Below are 19,087 nucleotides of genomic sequence, written 5' to 3'. Positions count from 1 at the left end.
TTTAAGTTTAATTAAATGACTAATTTGCAGCCATTTGAATGTATACAGATCCGCATACCAGGAAAGACTCGAGTGAAAGACAGTAATAAACCTGCATTTTGTAATACTGCTACAGAGTGGATGTTAAATCTTGAGGTATTGAAGTGAAGCTCTAGTTTCCTGTGTGACGTCATGAACTGCAGCCTATCGGCTGAGGTGCCCGCGTGTGGTGTTCAGGGAAGAGAATCAATACCAATGATTTATATTTATTTATTCAGAATCAACAAAGAGAAAGAAAAAGTATTACAATTATACTGAACAGACTCCACATGAAACATAGGATGTTACATTGATTTAAAATTTTTTTAAATACATAGATTTAATTCGTCCCAACGACTTCTGATTATTTTTGAAAAGGTACAATGGCCTGACATGGACTTTTTTTAAACTGAAACATACTGTGTTGACCTGAGAACATTTTATTTACAGTTGTATTGTCCATTAATCACATTTGAGTCACCTTTTTAGCCTACTGCACTTTAACAGCACTATTTTATAAACACCATCTCCTATTTTTTCTCACTCTATTTTGTTGATTAATTTTCTAATATCATCTGTTTTTAAGTGAAAATCTCAAAAGGTTCTCATTTATATAAATGTCTGTTAAGTCACTATTTATCCCTGAAGGAGATAACACAATGCTTTTTCGTACCATTTTGAATGCAAGACTTTTACTTGTAACAGAGTATTTCTACACTCTGGTACTTCTGCCACCTCTGGAGAAAGGAAGCGTGACGAGGGGCCCTGAACGCAGCACCAGTCCCGTTCCTGTGGAGACTCCGGTCCATGCTCCGGTCCTGGTTTAGCATCGTCCCGGACTCCATGTTGTTCCAAGAGCCACGAACAAGTGCCGAAAACTCTCACGTTGCAACTCTGTGTGTGCGAGTAGTAAAGTGTGTGTGTGCGTGTGAGTGTGTTGATCCTCCGAAAGAAGATGGCAGACTACCGGGAAGACACCGGAGCTCGGGCTCTCCTGGCTCTACAGTCGGCACCATGCAGTCCCGTGCGCGTCGGGGTGACCTCGCACTATCTCCAGCCCTCGCTTGCCCTCTCGGGTCCTGCGTTGATGGATGCCCGCGCCGATGCCGGGATTTTCCCCGGGCGCCTCGCTTGTCCTGTTCCCCAGGCCCTGGCCAGACTGGAGGGCCGGGACTTTGAGTTCTTGATGCGCCAGAGGACGGTCACCATAGGCCGGAACTCGTCTCACGGCTCCGTGGATATCAACATGGGTCACTCGAGCTTCATTTCACGGCGACACCTGCAGGTCACATGTGACGAGGCGAACGGGTTCTCCCTCCGGTGCTTGGGCAAGAATGGCGTGTTCGTTGACGGGGTTTTCCAGCGGAGAGGGGCTCCGCCGCTGCTGCTACCCAGAGAGTGAGTGTTAGCATAGCTGCTACCGACAGGCTAATTATGGCAACACGACTGTTGCATTACTTACTTTAATGTTCAGCACGCATTGACAAACAAAACTAAAACAACTTCGCAGCCGGTGTCATGAATTAGTTGGTGTCTCCTTTAAAGTGTGTCTACCCCTATTAATATGCGCTAAACAGTTGAATACAACTTTGAAACTACGTTTTTTAATTGTATGTTACCTATGTAAACACCTAACTATGAATCCTTAATAGTTCAAGTGGATATATTGTAACTTTAAAAGTTAACCATCTATATATTCAAACGATGGGCACATTTCTGAAGGGGATACACAGTTTGTCATGACACCCCTAATAATCAGAGCGGTTTGATTTGGTCTGATCGGCTTCGCTTAATAAGTGCACTGTAACCTTGGTTTGGACAGTGAAGCTGTAACACAATTAGTCTATATGTCAACACTTAAGCGCTGTTAATCTTTTGTCTGGATGTTTTGAGGGACCCCTGGCCTCTAGTGTACTTTTACCTCGTTGTAGCCGTTAGCGAACTTCGCTTCATTTGGCATAACGACAAAAATACAAAGCAGATACAAAAAGGTACTTTTGATTTTTTGAAAATAATCGTGTAGTGATAAAACTGGCTTTATAACATGTCGTCAACTTAAAAGTGTACTAAACAGATACAGGTCGATAATGCTACTCGTGAAGCTGCTTGCCGTCGTGTTAACATAATGTAAACAAACCCTGACAGCTCAGTTATTAGTCTTGTTGGAAGAGTGGTGTTCGTTTTGTATTGTGACTTGAAATGCGTGTGTTTGTATCAATAGTAACCATCTGGTGTATTAATATGGTCTTCGTTTTACTGTTGTGGCACCATTGTCGAGGCTAAACGTTTTTGCTTGTACTGCCCGATTCATTTAATAAGGTGGCAATCTTAAAAACAGTAAGCTTTGACTTTGTGTGTGTGTTGATCACACAGAGAGAGAGAGAGGGGGGGGGGGGGTGTACTCTTATCCTCTCTGATTGGCTGTCACGAGTGTTTGGGGGCGTGTCTGGCATTGAACAGGAAGTGCAGCATGAAATGACATCCTCATAGCAGGAGCACATGGAGTAAACACAAGACTCACACACCAAGGCCATATCCAACACAGCCATGTTCGCATGTGTTGCTCTGGGGCCTCTCTCAGGATTACAGCGCTAACTGGAAAATGGTGCTGAGCTTAGTCCGGACGTTTATTAAATGCAAAAGAGGGCAATTTATTTAAGTAATCCTTTTAGTTATTCTTTAACATTTACAATACATATACCCTTTTTATCTCACTCCTTAAATCACATCACAATAATTAGTTGTTATGACAATGCTCAGTTGAATCTGTGTGGGTTAGTTGATATCTTATTGACTGCCGATTATTCCCGGTGCTCCAGGACATTAATATTATTGTTTTTACATTTTTTCTAATGTCTAAAATATTTTTCATGAGACATAGTTTTCCTACAGGCCAACTGCAGCAGATTTTCTTAATAGCTGTTTGTGTTTTTGAGCGATTTCTTCTAAACTCTCTAGCTTCTTTAGTCTTCAATGGCCTGCATCATTAAATCATTCACACAGTACAATATTTGGCAACATATATTTTAGGTGATATTCAGTACTCGGCAATAATGCCAGGAAGCAAAATCATGTTCCCATTACCGGGTAAACTATTGAACCTTCTTCCACTGTATCTCAGAGTCTCTCACATGCTCTCCAACACTAACACTATTCAACATGTCATGTGAGTCAGTTGAACAGGGGGCTTTCTCTCTGCTACTCCAACATACAGCTGGCACCGTGGACGTTAATAAGAACAAGCTGTTGTGTGCACAGTCTCTTGCACCTCAGCTGTGGAACCCTGAAACTCCTTCAGTTATTCTCGCATGGACAGTCAGTTGTTGAGGATGTCCTGCTCTATACATGCACAGCTGTGAGAGCGCTGCACGTGCGCTATTGGATTGGCATCTGCAATTTTCAGAAGCAAATTATAGAGAAAAGATAAAATGCATAGACTGGTTTAACTGTCAGCTTACAACACATTTCTGGTTTTGTGGGGGTGTGTTTTCTTTTTTCATGTGTTCATCTCCACAGGGAGGTCTGAGCCCAGGGCCCCTAGAATTAGTTAGGATTCAGTTTCTTTTTCAAAGAAAACACTCATCTAATCTGGCTTGATACAATGGTTCCAGTCACAAAGAAAGACTGAATGATCACCCTTACTGCCTAAACCTGCTAGGAGACATCAACATTTAGTCATTAAGGTTTCATTGTGAGACATAGATGAATGCCTCGTACACATTATTATTTTCGGGGGTTTCGTTTAGCCTTGAATTATGTTCGGCCTGAACAAATCCTTGCTTTCTTTGAGGCAGTTGTCCAGACCTGCTTAAGTAAGAGGAAATGCAGGTTAGCGGGTGTTGTGTTAATACACCACACTAGTTTCTTGTCCACAAAATATATTGTTTATATAGAAAACACACCCCTATGGTGTATTGCTTCATGATAAGATTCCATATCTTTAATAAAAGATATACCTAAATTCACTTGTGTTTACCGGCTATATATTACTCCAAACTAGTGTTGTCACGATACCAACATTTTGGTTTCGATACCGATACCAAGTCAAGAATTGCGATTCCGATTCTTTTTCGATACTTTTCTTAAAAAAAGGGAAAGAGTCTTAAATATAATCAGGGATGCAAACTCATCAGGTATGAAAAAGGTGACAAGGATCCGAGCCCCCCGACCCCACGGAATATCGGCTTTAAAATTAGGAATAACAGGATTTTAGCAGTCAGAACAACTAAAGCAGCAGTGTTAATAATAACAGAAACGCCAAAGAGTCACATATAATATAAATATATATAAAAGCTTTTATTTTAATTGTGTAGCAGTCAGTTTAGAATTTTGGCAGCACTGTTGAGCATTTTGAAAATGTATTTTCATGCCTCTGTGCAAGGCTGAGTCTTTCTATCTTTATAGCCACTGGTGTAAAGTAACTAAATTCATAAACTCAAGTACTACTTGGGTACAATTTTTAGATACTTGTACTTTATTTAAGTATTTCAATGTTTCTTTTGCTACTTTGTACTTCTAATCCACTACAGTTCTGAGGTACATGGTGTACTTTTACTCCACTACATGTATTAATCCCTTTAGTTACTTCACAGATCTGGATGAATGATGTGAAATCTAATCAAGTGTTGAATCAGACTTTAGTTCCACCTGGAGTAAATCCACCAGCTACCCTGCAGTATACAAAGTACTTCAAACTAGCTGCACCTTCACCAGCTTTGAGAACACTTTCATGATCAATCATTATAAAACATATCATACATATTATTCTGAAATGGACCAATCTGCACAATGACTACTTTTCCTGTCGCTACTTTAATACTTTTACTTGAGGAACATTTTGAATGCAGTACTTTTACTGTAACAGAGTATTCCTACACTCTGGTGCTTCTAGTACAAGACCTGAGTACTTCTTCTTTTACTGTCGCTACTTTAACTATATTTTGAAGATAATACTTTTGTACTTTTATTTGAGGAACATTTTGATTGCAGGATTTTTCCTACATTCTGGTACTTCTACTTTAACTCAAGTACAAGACCTGGGTACTTCTACTTTTACTCAAGTACAAGATATATACTTATACCACCTCCGTTTATAGCCTATGAAAAAAACTAATAGAAAACGAAGGCTAAAGCTAACGTTAGCAGATAGTGATGCTAGTTTGCTAGTTAAGTTTGCTCAACGATAATATTGCGACAAAAAAGCTGTTCAGTGCACATCACGCTCTGCCGCTCCGACAGGGAGCTCTGCTCTGAACACCTGAACGGCCCGTTCACAGACTTCTGGCGTCTTTTTTGTCAACAAGCCGAGGCGCAGCGGCAGTTGCACTCCCACTTGCAGCCATGCTTCTCGTTTTCTCACATGTTCTGGCAGCTAGCGCGTGGCCGCGTGCACGAGAGAGGGGAGGGACTTAGAACGTGCTTGAGAGGAGCGGGACTGCAGGCACGGCTGCAGTGCAGGGAGTGGAAGCAGAGTACTTTTCCCCGTCATTCTTAAAGTACCGATACTAATGAAACGGAGGAATCATACCGTTTTTAACGGCAGGGTATCGCGGTACCTTTCAAGTATCGGTACACCGTGCAACACTACTCCAAACATATGCCAACATTGCGATTTCTAGGTTATTCTTAAACTTGGAAATGTTCGAATTGAAATTATAATAAGCCAATAAATGTCAGTCTTAATACAAGAAGTCTGTAAAATGATTCTAATAATGGAGAACTCGCATACAGACTGAAAGTTATGGGAGATACATTTCTCAGAGGCTCTGGAACATTGTTAACACACAAAAGGAGGCAAAAACACGGTACTGTTATATTATGACGTGGACTGTCCCCATTCAGGCCCTGTTCTCTTTAAAAGGGAAGAATTGTTGAACTGTCTGTAATTATATCCTGTAAAGAAAACAATAAAAGAAAGTCAAACAAACATGGACAATTAAACATTTATATTTGAACTGAGTAAAACCTTGAGCCTCCAGAACACAAACAAATACAATAATATGTTATAATGCTTCGCTTTTGAATAGGACTAAACTAACCTTGTCTATGCTTCTGTTTTCTTCTGCTCTGCGGCCTCCTCTCACTCTCTGTCCTGCTCTCTAGGTGTGTGTTTCGTTTTCCAAGTACCGTCATCAAGATCCAGTTCATGTCACTCCTGCAGCACGAGGAGCACAGAGAGCGGGAGCAGCTGTCTCTTCCTCCTCGCCCGCTGCTGCCCCACATTTCCCCCCTCAAAATCAGCATTCCCACAATGCAGCAGCATGAAGAGCACATCCGGGCATTTGGCTCTCCGCTGCCTTCGCCCACAGGCACTATCAGGTGAGGACCCACAGACACACACACTGCTATGCACCCCAACAGTGTTTAAGGTCTTCCTGTTGTTATTACAGTTGGATAGAGCCATAATGTTTCTGCTTCACCTGAGCCCGATGCCTATCATACTGTTACTGTTCTGTTCATGAACGGATAACCTATACAACGAATTCAATGTGACAAAAATTACAACTCAGATTTATTACAGAATTAAAAACATACAAATAAAATGAATAAATAAGTAAACTATATATGTTTAAAGAATGTTTTGAATGAGTCTCCATTGTGAGTTTAAATAATTTGAATAGTCTACTTATATTAAATTGCCTCATACTCATTCCCTTTTCAAAGCGTCTTCAATTTCAGGTTTTGCCTGTTTTTATGACGTGGTAGAAAGCTTACCTAATGTTACATTAAGAGTTAGACATTCCTAATTTGCATATTCTTTCCTTGTTTTATACAGAGCATAAATGAGGAATTCACATAATAATTGGCACATTAAGCAGTAATGAAAATAAATCTTAGTTGCGTCCAAAATGCAAATGAACCAGGGTGTTTGAGAAGGATTCAACACTTTTATTGAGGCGCTTGTTTTTTTTGTTTACGTTAAAGTAGGAGATTGCTTGTTTTTAACAATGGTTGTCATGGAGGGACATACGCAGAAAACCTACTCACCATAAAGCACTTGAACTCAGTTATGCTTTTGTCTGTTGCATAATACATTACATAATGAGTGTTTGAGGTCTTTCGGAGTCTATGCGCACTTTACTTTCTCACCTCGTCTTGGCTCCCATCCATAATCGTGTTCAGTCATGTTTATCTGTGTGGATCTGCAAACAAGTGAGGCTTAGTTTCCTTTTGTTTTACTTGTGTGTTACCGTTAACCCAAAAACCTGCAATAATTGATCCACACTCTACATCAGCTCATTTTCGCTGGTAATCTTCTCTCTGGTTGAATGTGTGTACATCAGCTGCTGCAGCATTTCTGTTGGTATGGAAACCTGCACTGTACAGATTTGTGACAGCACATGTTGAAAGCTCTATAAATGTATACAGCATGTTGAACAGGGCGGTGTTGCTGAGTGTGCCCTCTGGTGGTCTGTGTAGCTTTCTACATCACACTTCCCCACCAATGTCAGCTTGTGAGTGCCTGCCTTATATGGAATGGCTGCAGCTTAGAGGCGCGTGATTGGCTAACAGGCAGATTGTTTTGCCTGTAGGCCGTTTTTTCCGTCCATTTGTGGTTTCCTTTTCAGAGGACCCCCCCACCCCTCTCAGCCCTCAGCTCCTGTTCTCTCGCACATGGACACACACACGTAAAGACGCTTGCTCACACATCTCTTCACCACTTTCACTGTGGCCTTTTTCGGGCAGATAGTTGCGCAACCTTCCTTGAAAGTATCCACACACAGTACAAACAAAAGAAGAGTCTTGTGTAAAAGCACGTGCTGCTCCCAGTTTAATGCTAACCGTGTCTCTCCACAGTGTCGTAAGAGTCACCTTTCCTGTTTGGCAACTTATCAATGAACTGTTTACAATAACATTCTTCTGCCCTGCCAGCGTTTACACTCGTACTGCTGGCCCACGCACACGTGCAGATGCAGTGATATGGTTGTTTTAACAGCGTCAAAGGAAAGCCAAGACAAACACTTCCTCCTCCACGGAGGCAAACGTATCTGTTATGGAAGTACTAAATACTAAAGATGCCTCTGAGCAACGTTAGAGGTGTCTGGTCTTCATTCATATTTCAGTGCAGAGACGCTTGCAAAACAGAGCCTGCAGCCTAGTTTCCCCAGCCAAAGAGAGGTGTGTGTGTGTGTGTGTGTGTGTGTGTGTGTGTGTGTGTGTGTGTGTGTGTGTGTGTGTGTGTGTGTGTGTGTGTGTGTGTGTGTGTGTGTGTGTGTGTGTGTGTGTGTGTGTGTGTGTGTGTGTGTGTGTGTGTGTGTGTGTGTGTGTGTGTGTGTGTGTGTGTGTGTGTGTGTGTGTGTTGTGTGTGTGTGTGTGTGTGTGTGTGTGTGTGTGTGTGTGTGTGTGTGTGTGTGTGTGTGTGTGTGTGTGTGTGTGTGTGTGGTGTGTGTGTGTGTGTGTGTGTGTGTGTGTGTGTGTGTGTGTGTTCAAAGCACACCGACTCTCTGAGAACCCGGTGTGTGTTGTTTAAGTTCCTCTGTTTTCTTTGTGTCCTGTTCTCTCAACAACACCAGATAAAACCCAGTTAATAATTAACACATACGTTTGACTGTCTTTGCTTATTGTAATGGGTTGTATTATTGCTTTGTGTTTAGCGCGATCTGATTCTGAGCTGTAATAATTTTTCCATACGTAGCTCTTGTGTGTGTGAATGAGACATTGAGCTGTTGTATTAACGTTATCACTAACACTCTGAAAGGATTGTATTCAAAATACCAATTTTAATTTCCTGGAAAGAATGAATATCAATTTATTCAATTTTCTTCAGTATTTTTGTAAAATGTTGAAATTCAACCGTTTATAGAAGTTCACACACTTTGCTTTAGAGTTTCATTATTTGGCCTGAATACTGTAAATCAGACACCATTTATTATTTTCCATCATGTCGTGTATTAACCTCGCCTGCAGTATTCTGTATGTTTAGGTAATGGTTTAAAAGTGATCCGAGCTAGTTTTTTATCACTGATTTGGGTTTGCTTGTGTGTGTCAAAGGGACTTTTTAATGCAATTTAGAGACTTGGATGGCAGTTATAATACACATCAGCTGGAATTGAACAATGTAGTTTCATTTTGATTAATAACTGGTTAGATTTGTCTTAGGTTCATCTCTTTTATTGCATGTTTATGAATATATTTGTATTTGTTGAAAGGTCTACCTCAGTGAAAATGTCCCAAGAGCAACTGCTGATGCTTTGAAGATTTGTAGTGACCATACAAATGAATCCTCTTCCTGATTTCTCATTTTGTATTTATATATCGTCAAACAAAATGATGTTGTCAGGCCTAAGTGTTATTATTACACTGGCATCTGTCCTGCCTTTTAGAAGCAGCCTTAAACCCTCATCACTTGAAGCCACTAACCCAGACCCCTCCTCTCTTCTCCAGTGTTCCTAATTCCTGTCCGGTTAGTCCTCGAGGAGCAGGGTCATCAGGGTATCATCGCTATGGACGCAACGTGACCTCTGACCTCCAGTTAGCAGCTGAATACGCTGCCAAGGCTGTTTCTGAACAAAGACGAAACATTGCTGAGCCGAGAGGGGGCGGCGGCGGGGAGCCGCGGGGGGAGTCGGCTGGTGGAGACAGCCCCAAGGTGAAGACCCAGTAACATCAGAATGAACTGCCTCCAGGGAAAAATCATTTGTAGCTTTCAAAGAGTTACTTGTGTAAATAAAGGATGTTTGGATGGTAATGTTTGTGTCTCCTGTGTCCAGGATGAGTCCAAGCCACCTTATTCCTACGCACAGCTGATCGTCCAGGCCATCTCTTCAGCACAGGACAAACAGCTGACTCTCAGTGGCATCTACGCCCACATCACCAAACACTACCCCTACTACCGCACTGCAGACAAGGGATGGCAGGTAGGGTCTCTCTCTGGAGCTTCTCATGGTGTGCCATAACAATCAGTTCATCACTTGTTATATTATTATACATTATTATATGAATGTGTTTTTATCCTTAACAAAAACATATAATAGCATTTAAAATACTGGGTGTATAAGGAGTAGTGACCACATAGATACAAATATTATGTGTTAAAAAATAGCTAGTTACTGAGTGTTAAATAAATGTAGGGGAGTAGAAGTATAAAGTAGCATAACAGCACATCACTTTAGGAAATGTACTTAGTTACCTTTCATCCCTGCCAACCACACAGTGTGGGAAGGTTAGCCTGGATTACATTTAGAAGTGTATGATTGGATCATGAAATCAGAAAACGTACTAACGGTTACATAGCTACGGTATCTGTTGTAAAAATGGTATAATGAAAGAAAATAAATAGTCTGCTTAGGATCATTAGCTATATAATAAGTTCTGTGATACTTCCCCTCAAATCGATATTTCTGTCTCCAGTGAGATATTAATGATCTTTTGTCCCTCCAGAACTCAATCAGACACAACCTGTCTCTCAACCGATACTTCCTGAAAGTGGCCCGCTCTCAGGACGAGCCGGGGAAAGGGAGCTTTTGGCGCGTGGATTCTGCTTCTGAGAGCAAGTTGGTGGAGCAAGCCTTTAGGAAAAGACGGCAACGAGGAGTGGCCTGCTTTAGGACGCCATTTGGACCTCTGTCTTCTAGGTGAGTGGGTCCACTGTGGTCTTCATCTGCATGCGCGTGTGCTCTATCAGCGGGGGGGTAACCCTTTGTTCAACAACAGCCACTTTAAACGCTCATTACTGTCAACATGGCTCCTAATAAACCTGAGATTGCAGTTTAATGTGTCATTTGACTGATGGACGAAGTCACTTGTCAGCATTGTTTAGTGGGCTCCTCTTTATCAAGTTAACTTCTCGCTTGATTGAAATGAACTCTGTCAGACTCATGCTTGTTTGCTTCCGATTTGACCTCAGTTAACCCTTTCTACCTTCTCTGTTTCTGCTCTTTGCTGTCATTTGATTGGATAGAACAAAGTAAGTCTATTTCTAGGTTGATATATATACAGCAGAAGTGACTGGCATCGAAGGAGCCTTGTATTCTACTATAAGTTTCGATGTATTAATATTTCTGGTCTGTTTTTCTTTCCATCTTTCCTCTCCTCTCAGGAGTGCTCCGGCGTCCCCCACCCATCAGGGGCTCCTGTCCCCCCCCTCCAGTGGTCTGCAGACTCCTGAGTGTCTGAGCAGGGACGGCTCTCCCATCTCCCACGACCACCACGAACAGCTCGCTCACAAGCTGGCTTCTGTACCCGAGTATAGGTACTCTCAAAGTGCCCCAGGTAAACACACAACAAAAGGCACGCACACATGAAGGCTCTAATATACACTATAAAAACATTACAATTGTTGTGTTTCTGCGCAGGGTCTCCAGTCAGTGGGCAGCACGTCATCATGGCGGCCCCCACCCACACCTCAATGCTGCCCTCAGGCCCGGGGAAAGCTCTCGCTTTCATTCCAGGTGGGGGCCACATTCAGCCCCTCCACCTCCTGCAGAGCCCCTCCCAGTCCTCCGTCACCATGCTGCGGGTCGTCACCAGCACCCCGCTAACCTCCCACCCCCCCAATGGATACAGCGCTGGAGGAGCAGAGGGCCACAGTGAGCTCAGAGGTAAAACCATCTGTTATAGAAATGCTCCGTTTGCTTTATGTGATCCATCAGTACCTGGTAATGACTGAGTAGTAGGGCTGCTCAATTAATCGTATTTTAATCGCAATTACGATTATGGCTTGCAACGATTACGAAAATAACGTAATTGAAATAAAACGAATATCTTTTTATTATTCCTTTTTCTAAATACATTTTTTTAAAATTGGTTTTTCAGTTGAATTATACTTAAAGTTCAGGGTAATCAACTGTTAAAAACATACTGTTCACATTTTTTTTTTCTCCAATAAATGGATGTTTTCAAAGTAAATGGATAATCGTTTTTAATAATCGTGATATCAATTATTGACCCAAATAATTGAGATTATGATTTCTGCCATAATCGAGCAGCCCTACGGAGTAGTTCTGCTCATCTCCAGGTCTACATTTTCAAAGCTTTTGTCATGCTCCATAATTGTTGTACATCTCTGTGGTATTTGAAGATATACAAAGATCTGTTTGCATTTAGCTCCCAGGCTATTGTTTTGGATTGTGTAAGATGTTTGGATACACCAACATGTTGACTTTTTCTGCCTTTGTGAAATACATTGATTGAACTATAAAAGGACATTTAAATGTAACTGTTTAGATGTTTATCAGTTTACTAATTGTGATCCAAGCTTGCTTCTCAAAGTCCAGAGTTATATGTTTGCAGATGAATTTGACCTTATTATATTGCATCTTGTGTTTGAATGTAGAGAAGAGTAAATACTTAGTCTATAAGATCATTTAAGAACTACACTCTTTGATCAAATGTCCAAAATAGTTCATTTGGATGAATGGTAGATATATGCTGTGTTTTAGGAAGGGACACTTTTTTTTGTGGCAGTTTTTCTATATAATATAATTTGATGCACTTTCATAAACATTGAGTTGCTTTGGCTTTGACATGTGTGCACTGTGTCCCTCAGACGCCCAGCTGACCAGGGAGCGGGTGATCCAGACTGTGGACAGTGCGGTGCAGGGCGGGGACGGCAGGAACCTGGCCCTCGGTTTACATCAACTTCCTGTTCGTCCTATTACTCAGAATGGCAAACACACCGCTGCTGCTGTTGCCACAGTAACCAGCTTTGCTAATGCATCTGGTGAGACTCTCCTGCAATCACTGCACAGTCATGGTGATGCATGTCAATGTTTCTGCTCAAAAAGATGGATTCAAGCCATCAAGATACAGATGTGGGCATTGTACTGGGCAAACCACGACTCTTCTAAATGATTGCTTTTTCATATTATTTAAAGAATACGTTCAGAACATTATAAGAATCAACTTGTTCTTGGAGGAGGACACTAACGTCACTGTAGAATCAAATCAAGTTTTATTTATATAGCACATTTATAAACGATATTTGGTTGAGCCAAAGTGCTGTACATATAATAAAAATAGCCTACAGTAGAGACACTTTACAGCAAATACAACAGCACAGATTGTTCAGAATATCAGTATGAGAAAAACGACACCCTCTATCCTTAGACCCTCTGTCCTTAGACCCTCACATTGTACAAGGAAAAACTTCCAGAGAAAACCCACAGTTTAAGGGGAACATGGGAGAAACCTCAGGGAGAGCAACAGAGGAGGGATCCCTCTCCCAGGACGGACAGACGTGCAATAGATGCTGTGTGTAAATCGAAGAGATAATACATGTTACAGCATATAGACCGAATGTTAGGAAATGCATGTGTCTGTAATAAGAAGATGAATCCACGAGGATGTCAGCTACAATCCTGTTAAGCCATCAGGGAAGCAGCATGACGAGACGCAAGGCAGGACCGCAGAGACAGGTTCAGCCACGACCCGAAGTCCACGACTTAATCCAGAACTCGGGATAGAGGATCCAAGACACAGGACTACAGCAAGAGGATCAGCCTCGACTCCGGATCCCGGCGTAGATATAGATACACAACAAGAAAAAAGATTTGGCTGGGTTAATCAGAACAAGAGAATACACAGACACAGACGGAGAGGGAAAAGGTAATTGGATAAAAGTTATTCTTGATAACCCTCTAGAAAGATCTCATGAACTTCCCCACTCAATCTATCAAGACCCGAGCAGTTCTATTAGATATAGGATAAGAAACAGAGAGAGAAAGCACAACAACAAGAATCACAGTGATATCTCACTGGAAACAAATCTTACATGACAAAAAGCTTTTTCCGTGCCTAGGTTTTATTTTCCATACTTAGAGTATCAAGCTTTGTTTAAGGGTCTCAGCCCCGACAATGAGAACAGAGGATGTGTTGCAGCGTGATAACAAAACATAAAAAACAGCTTAAAACAAGGTTACCTGTGTAATATCACGTTTTCCAGATACTGACCCCACCTGACTCTCTCTTCCCTCTTCTCTCCCCCCCCCCAGGCCTGAGCAGTCCTCTGCAGATCCTGGCTGCCCAGGCCTCCAGCTCCCCCCCGGTGCTGCTGAGCCGACAGCCGGGTGCAGAGTCGTTATCCGAGCACCCCGGGGAGCCGCAGTCCAAGCGGCCGAAGATGGAGGACGGGGGCGGCCTTGAATCTGCTCAGCATCAAGTCACGCCGGCTCAGCAGCAGCCTGTCATCGTTGCCATGACAACACAAAACCATGACCCCAGGAAGTAAAGCCCAGGGTCTCTTACAGGTACCCGATGGACCGCCTCCTCACGGCCCCTATCTGCTTCTTTTATACTCATTTGATATGACTGCAGCTGACACGGCCAATAAATGTACAGGCAGCCTCTCTCAACAGAAGGGAATAAATTGTAAGGAAAATATATTTTGGTCAAAAATAGATAAAAACACTTTCAATACATTCTGAATGTAAAAAGCAAGTAAATCTTTCAGGACTTTTTCAGCTTTACAGTCTTTTGAATGTAATCCTTCATTCACTGAAAACACAGATATTAAGCTTAGGAGAGCATTATGCATATTAAATCATTTGAGCACTACTTTACTACGTGAATGTTGGATCATATCTCTCATCAGTTTCTCTCTCAGGCCAAAGAACTCTCCGGCACTTCTGATCAGTCACTGCCTGATTTAGAAACCAGGGCAAGTCTGTTCAGAGATTTGAAATGGCTGGCATTTACAGAAGAAACTGTGACGATCAGAGTTTATATATTTTGTAGTGTCACACAAACCATGGACAGAAATATGGAGAGGACTTAACGTGTGTACCCAGACCATTGGATGGGGCTTGGGAGACTGTTAAAAATATGACTGTACTTTTCATAAAGCAATCCCTACTGAAAAAAATATTTTCTCTGAGTAAAGAAAAGAAAGATGTTAACATAAAGACTGAGACCAGAATGTGAAATTGTCTATCCTTCTTGCTTTTCTCTGGAAAGCATACAAAAAAAAGAAATTGGGTATTGTTTTGGAAGATATGAGGAGATCCAGGAATGAAAAAACAGGACTCAGCAGTTTTTGCTTCACTTCAGCTCAGATCGGTTTATCAGTGTGAAGCAGACTCGACAGGATCCGTGTGATTGGACAGCAGACGGGCGAAACAAGAGGCATCTATTTGGAGTTGATTGAAGTGGAGCTAACCTAATGTAGACAAACTGATTGTTGTTTTAATTTTTTTTTCTTTCGTTTCAGTAGTGGTAAAAGGAGAAATGGAACAGCCTGTGCGTACACTTTTGTTTGTCTTAGCACAGAAAAGCATTATTGTAATAATCCTTAAAGCCTTAAATATTTCTACTTTGTCATTTTATTTGAACCTTTAGACAGCTTTACCTTTTTTTAGTTTGTAAACAAAGCGCTTCTTTAACAGTACAATGATCGGCAACACTACAGTGGTGACAGTAATGTCAGCATCCGTAGACTTATCAGGGGAAGGGCGGGACCAACACATGACCACACATTTCAACTGCATCTTTCTTCCTGTATGGTACTTTTGACATATGTTCTACTCTTGGCTCCCTACTCTTTTGCTTTCAGTTTCCTGTAAAGCATGAACCTTTCTCCCAATCTACCTCTGTCCCTCTCCTCAGTGAGCAGTCTCTAAAGGCTCATCACACTGTTGGCAGTCCTTGTCACAGACACTGCCTCAGCTTTATACTCTTCAGCACTTTCTCTCTCTCCCCCCCCCCCCCCCCCCCCCCCCCCCCCCCCCTCTAATCTCTCACTGCCTTTAGCTTTCCCCAACCTCCTCGCACAGGCCTCATTTTTAGCTGGCAATCAGGCGCAATGTGCGCAAGATTTCAGTGATTGTTGTTGCACATTATTAGAAAACAAACAAAAAAAGATGCGTAATGATTGTATGCTGCTCTATCTGCTAAATGACGAAGCTATTTAGAAGGTATTTTTTCTGATTTTTGGAAAAAAGAAAAAATATTTTGCTATTTTTAAAAACAGCTGTCATCAATACGTAAACATTCTGGAAATAGAGAAGTATATGTATTTTAAAATGTTCCTGTTTTTGTGATTTGTTAAAATGTGTAGCACAAATTAAAATTCCTCATTGACTTAAATATTACATTGCCTTCTTTCATGTGACCGGGGTCTGCAGACTCTGTCGCTCTGTTGTTGGGACATTAGGTGGGTTTCTACGCAGAAACATGAACAAGTATTAACAATCTTTATTCTTAAGTACCATCATGTTTCAACAGTATAAATAATGAACAGAGAATAATATACATGCATGAAATCAATGTCTTAAATCCTTAAAATCCACACAAATGTAAAATGTTACTGCAAATAAATGAACATAAACAGATTAAAGCCAAGTTGAACAAACCTGATGGGGGGGGGGGAAGAATCAGCGTTGGGACTGACATTTCAACAAATGTAAATCATAAATAAATACATTTTGGTAATTTCTCATTGAAAATAGTAGCTAGTTTAACTTTCTCTATTGGGTTTTGGCCAGTAAAAAATGAGCTAGGTATTTTAATATATTAATTGGAAGAATGATTGGCAGATTCATCAATAATGAAAACTGTCTAAGTCTGGGCTTCTTTTAGTAAGAGAGCCAATAAACATCTGGATCTGCACAGATGCAGCGGTTTTATTTTTTACAGAAGGTCACTGCTACTGATGTTGTGATCCACAGAGCTGAGGGCAGAACAAAAGTCCGAACAGAACTGACTAGCGTGGCTTATTTTTCCTTGGTCACCTGACATTTGAATCAGGGATTTGTATTGCTTTTTCTTTTGAAGGTGACTTGGTCTTGTTGTTGCTGGTCTTCTTTTTAAAAGGGTCCATTCAGCCAAATTACACGAGGATGTTTTGGTTGCCTATATTTTAAGATCTAATTATTAAACTATAGAATTGTCTGCAACCTATACTTCCAGAAAAATATCCCTATAACTGGATAATCCACAGACATCACAGTAAATTGGGACAACTTTATATTTAATAAATAATCCTTTTATGGTGACATATAGTTCGAGTTATGTGGGAGCCAATGGGAGGTGAGCTCCCGTAAGGAGGGGTCTGAGCTCTTATGAAAGCAGGGGAATCTTACATCTGTGGGGGTCGCTAATACATTGCTAATCACAAATAATGCATTTTTCAATGTAATGAGTATTATTATCATGTTTTCCAAAAGAGCTACGCATCGTATTCTCTCGAATGACAATATGCCTTCACTTCACCTCAAAGGTATATAAATATCACCCGTTATTAACGTTATTACCCGACTGTCATTGATATATTTATCTCCACCCCTAACGTTAGTTTTAAAGACCCCGATAAAACTCAGATTATAACTCGAACCCTGGGTTAGTATATCATCCAGAGAAACTGAAAATATGCTATCTCTGGAAAGACAGCTGCTGTTTAATGTTTAGGCGAAATTGGACAATTCTGTGAACAACCAGGAAGGGTTAGAAGGAAATTCTTAATCTGAAATATCTCAAACCTCAAAAGGGACTTTTGCTAGATACCACCAGTAAGACATGCTTTTCTGTAATTTGAGTAACTGCTGAATCAAAGTGCAGCTAATGACCCTTCTGGAATAAGAAGTTCAGAAGTCGATTCTTGTTAATAGTTCTTGAATTCTTTAAATGTTTAAAATAAATCCACAACTATATTTCTGCCATTTTAGAAAATGACATTCCTTTTTTCCATCAGTATTTTTTCAGAGTCAAAGAAGGTTATTGAGAAATCCCCAAAATGTAGTTTCTCTTTTGAATGTCCACACAATATGTGACCAGGTGTTACATATTTACAAAGGACTATTTACACCTCAGATAAATATCGCATATATTGACAACACAAGTGTAGCTTACACACACGACGATTGTGCATCAGAACCTGGAGTAAAGTTTGTGGTCTTGATGATCCAGTCATTAATAAATAACAATGTCCCCCAGCAGCTGCACATCCCCTGTGCACGTGGAGCATCGGGAACTCCTCCGTTGTCCGGTGGCGGGATGAAGTCCATGATGAGGTTGAATGTGAAATAGGAGAGCTGGGCTGTGTCTTGACTTTACTTCTTCCTCCTTTTACAGCCACTCTCTGGTGCGAAAGTCAACATTCATAGAGTCTGTTGAGCAGACAGGGCTTTGGGAGTTGCTAACAAACAGGATTAGAAAACATTCCACTCTAAAAGCGTTGTGTAAAACATCCATCGAAGAGAACCTCGTCTTCATGTTTGTCTGCAAGTGCTTTAAGAAGTACAGTCAGTTCGTGTCCACACAGTTCCTTGTTTCTGAGAGATGGGCAGCTATTTCACCATGCTACTGAAAGTCTAGTACAATTATTCTAAAATTCATGTGGAAAAAGTCCCAATGTGTTCACATGCTGCGAGCACCAGCCAAAGGGAAATTAAAACGTTTTAAATTTGCTGTGCTTTAAACCACATCAGGCTGCGTACTGGCTGGCTAGACCTCGATTTCCTCCAACGCTGATTAATTAGGCAACTTTTCCTCGCAGCATATCCCTTTGATGTCGCCGTGGGTTACGGATTCTGTCTGTCACACAAACCTAGTTGGAGTCAGCGTGAGGGCAGCGGGTCTGGCAGCTGTGGAGTGTTAATCTCCAGTTTGATTGCTTGGCTTTGTGCTTTGTGCTGTCGCTAGTTTTCACACCCGTGTGTGTGTGTGTGTGTGTGTGTGTGTGTGTGTGTGTGTGTGTGTGTGTGTGTGTGTGTGTGTGTGTGTGTGTGTGTGTGTGTGTGTGTGTGTGTGTGCTGTTCGAGTGCACACATCTGTATCCCGCGTCGTCTCGCTATCCTACCTCTCCCTGCGGTGTTGTGCAGCGGTTGCTCGGAGATAGTCAGCAGGAGGAGGCGCTGATCTTCTCCGAGACGTCGGGGTCGGACTTGGCCACCAGGAAGCGTAGGCGACCTCCTCCCAGGCGAATCAGATCCACGGCACTGAGGAGGAAGTGAAGAGAGACAAAGAGTCCGGTTACTCAGAGCTCAGCAGAGACTGTCTGGGCTCACATCAATCAATGCATCAATCACAGTAATCAATCGGCTTGAAAGGCCAACAGCCATGGGTACGGTTAGCATTGTGGAGAGATTGCTCCCTCTGTCACCAAACTCAATATCACCCAGCAGTATCGTTAGTCTCC

The 19,087-nt window shown here is 41.6% G+C and overlaps 2 protein-coding genes across 3 annotated transcripts in view; one reads left to right on the top strand and one right to left on the bottom strand.

The window, feature by feature from the left end:
• Positions 1-302: 302 nt before the first annotated feature.
• foxk1 (forkhead box K1) overlaps positions 303-19,087 on the top strand; it is a 21,088-nt gene continuing 2,303 nt past the window's right edge. Inside the window, exons 1-9 of one of the 2 annotated variants that reach the window (XM_034084638.2) lie at positions 303-1,416; positions 6,121-6,336; positions 9,403-9,607; positions 9,729-9,875; positions 10,399-10,592; positions 11,057-11,229; positions 11,313-11,558; positions 12,506-12,679; positions 13,950-14,204. In XM_034084638.2, the coding sequence (XP_033940529.1) occupies positions 974-1,416; positions 6,121-6,336; positions 9,403-9,607; positions 9,729-9,875; positions 10,399-10,592; positions 11,057-11,229; positions 11,313-11,558; positions 12,506-12,679; positions 13,950-14,185 (2,034 nt within the window). In that variant the 5' untranslated portion in view covers positions 303-973 and the 3' untranslated portion in view covers positions 14,186-14,204. Of the gene's footprint in view, positions 1,417-6,120; positions 6,337-9,402; positions 9,608-9,728; positions 9,876-10,398; positions 10,593-11,056; positions 11,230-11,312; positions 11,559-12,505; positions 12,680-13,949; positions 16,039-19,087 lie in introns of those variants that run through there. The other variant, XM_034084628.2, reaches the window with a different exon arrangement.
• Positions 15,655-19,087, bottom strand: part of radil (Ras association and DIL domains) — a 26,032-nt gene continuing 22,599 nt past the window's right edge. Inside the window, 1 exon segment of the mRNA XM_034084615.2 lies at positions 15,655-18,887. Within this exon segment, the coding sequence (XP_033940506.1) occupies positions 18,788-18,887 (100 nt within the window). The 3' untranslated portion in view covers positions 15,655-18,787.

This window comes from Pseudochaenichthys georgianus, chromosome 1 (genome assembly GCF_902827115.2).
Source record: "Pseudochaenichthys georgianus chromosome 1, fPseGeo1.2, whole genome shotgun sequence".
Lineage (NCBI taxonomy): Eukaryota > Metazoa > Chordata > Actinopteri > Perciformes > Channichthyidae > Pseudochaenichthys > Pseudochaenichthys georgianus.
The sequence above is the reverse complement of the archived record's forward strand: the minus strand, read 5'-3'. Positions and strand labels throughout refer to the sequence as shown.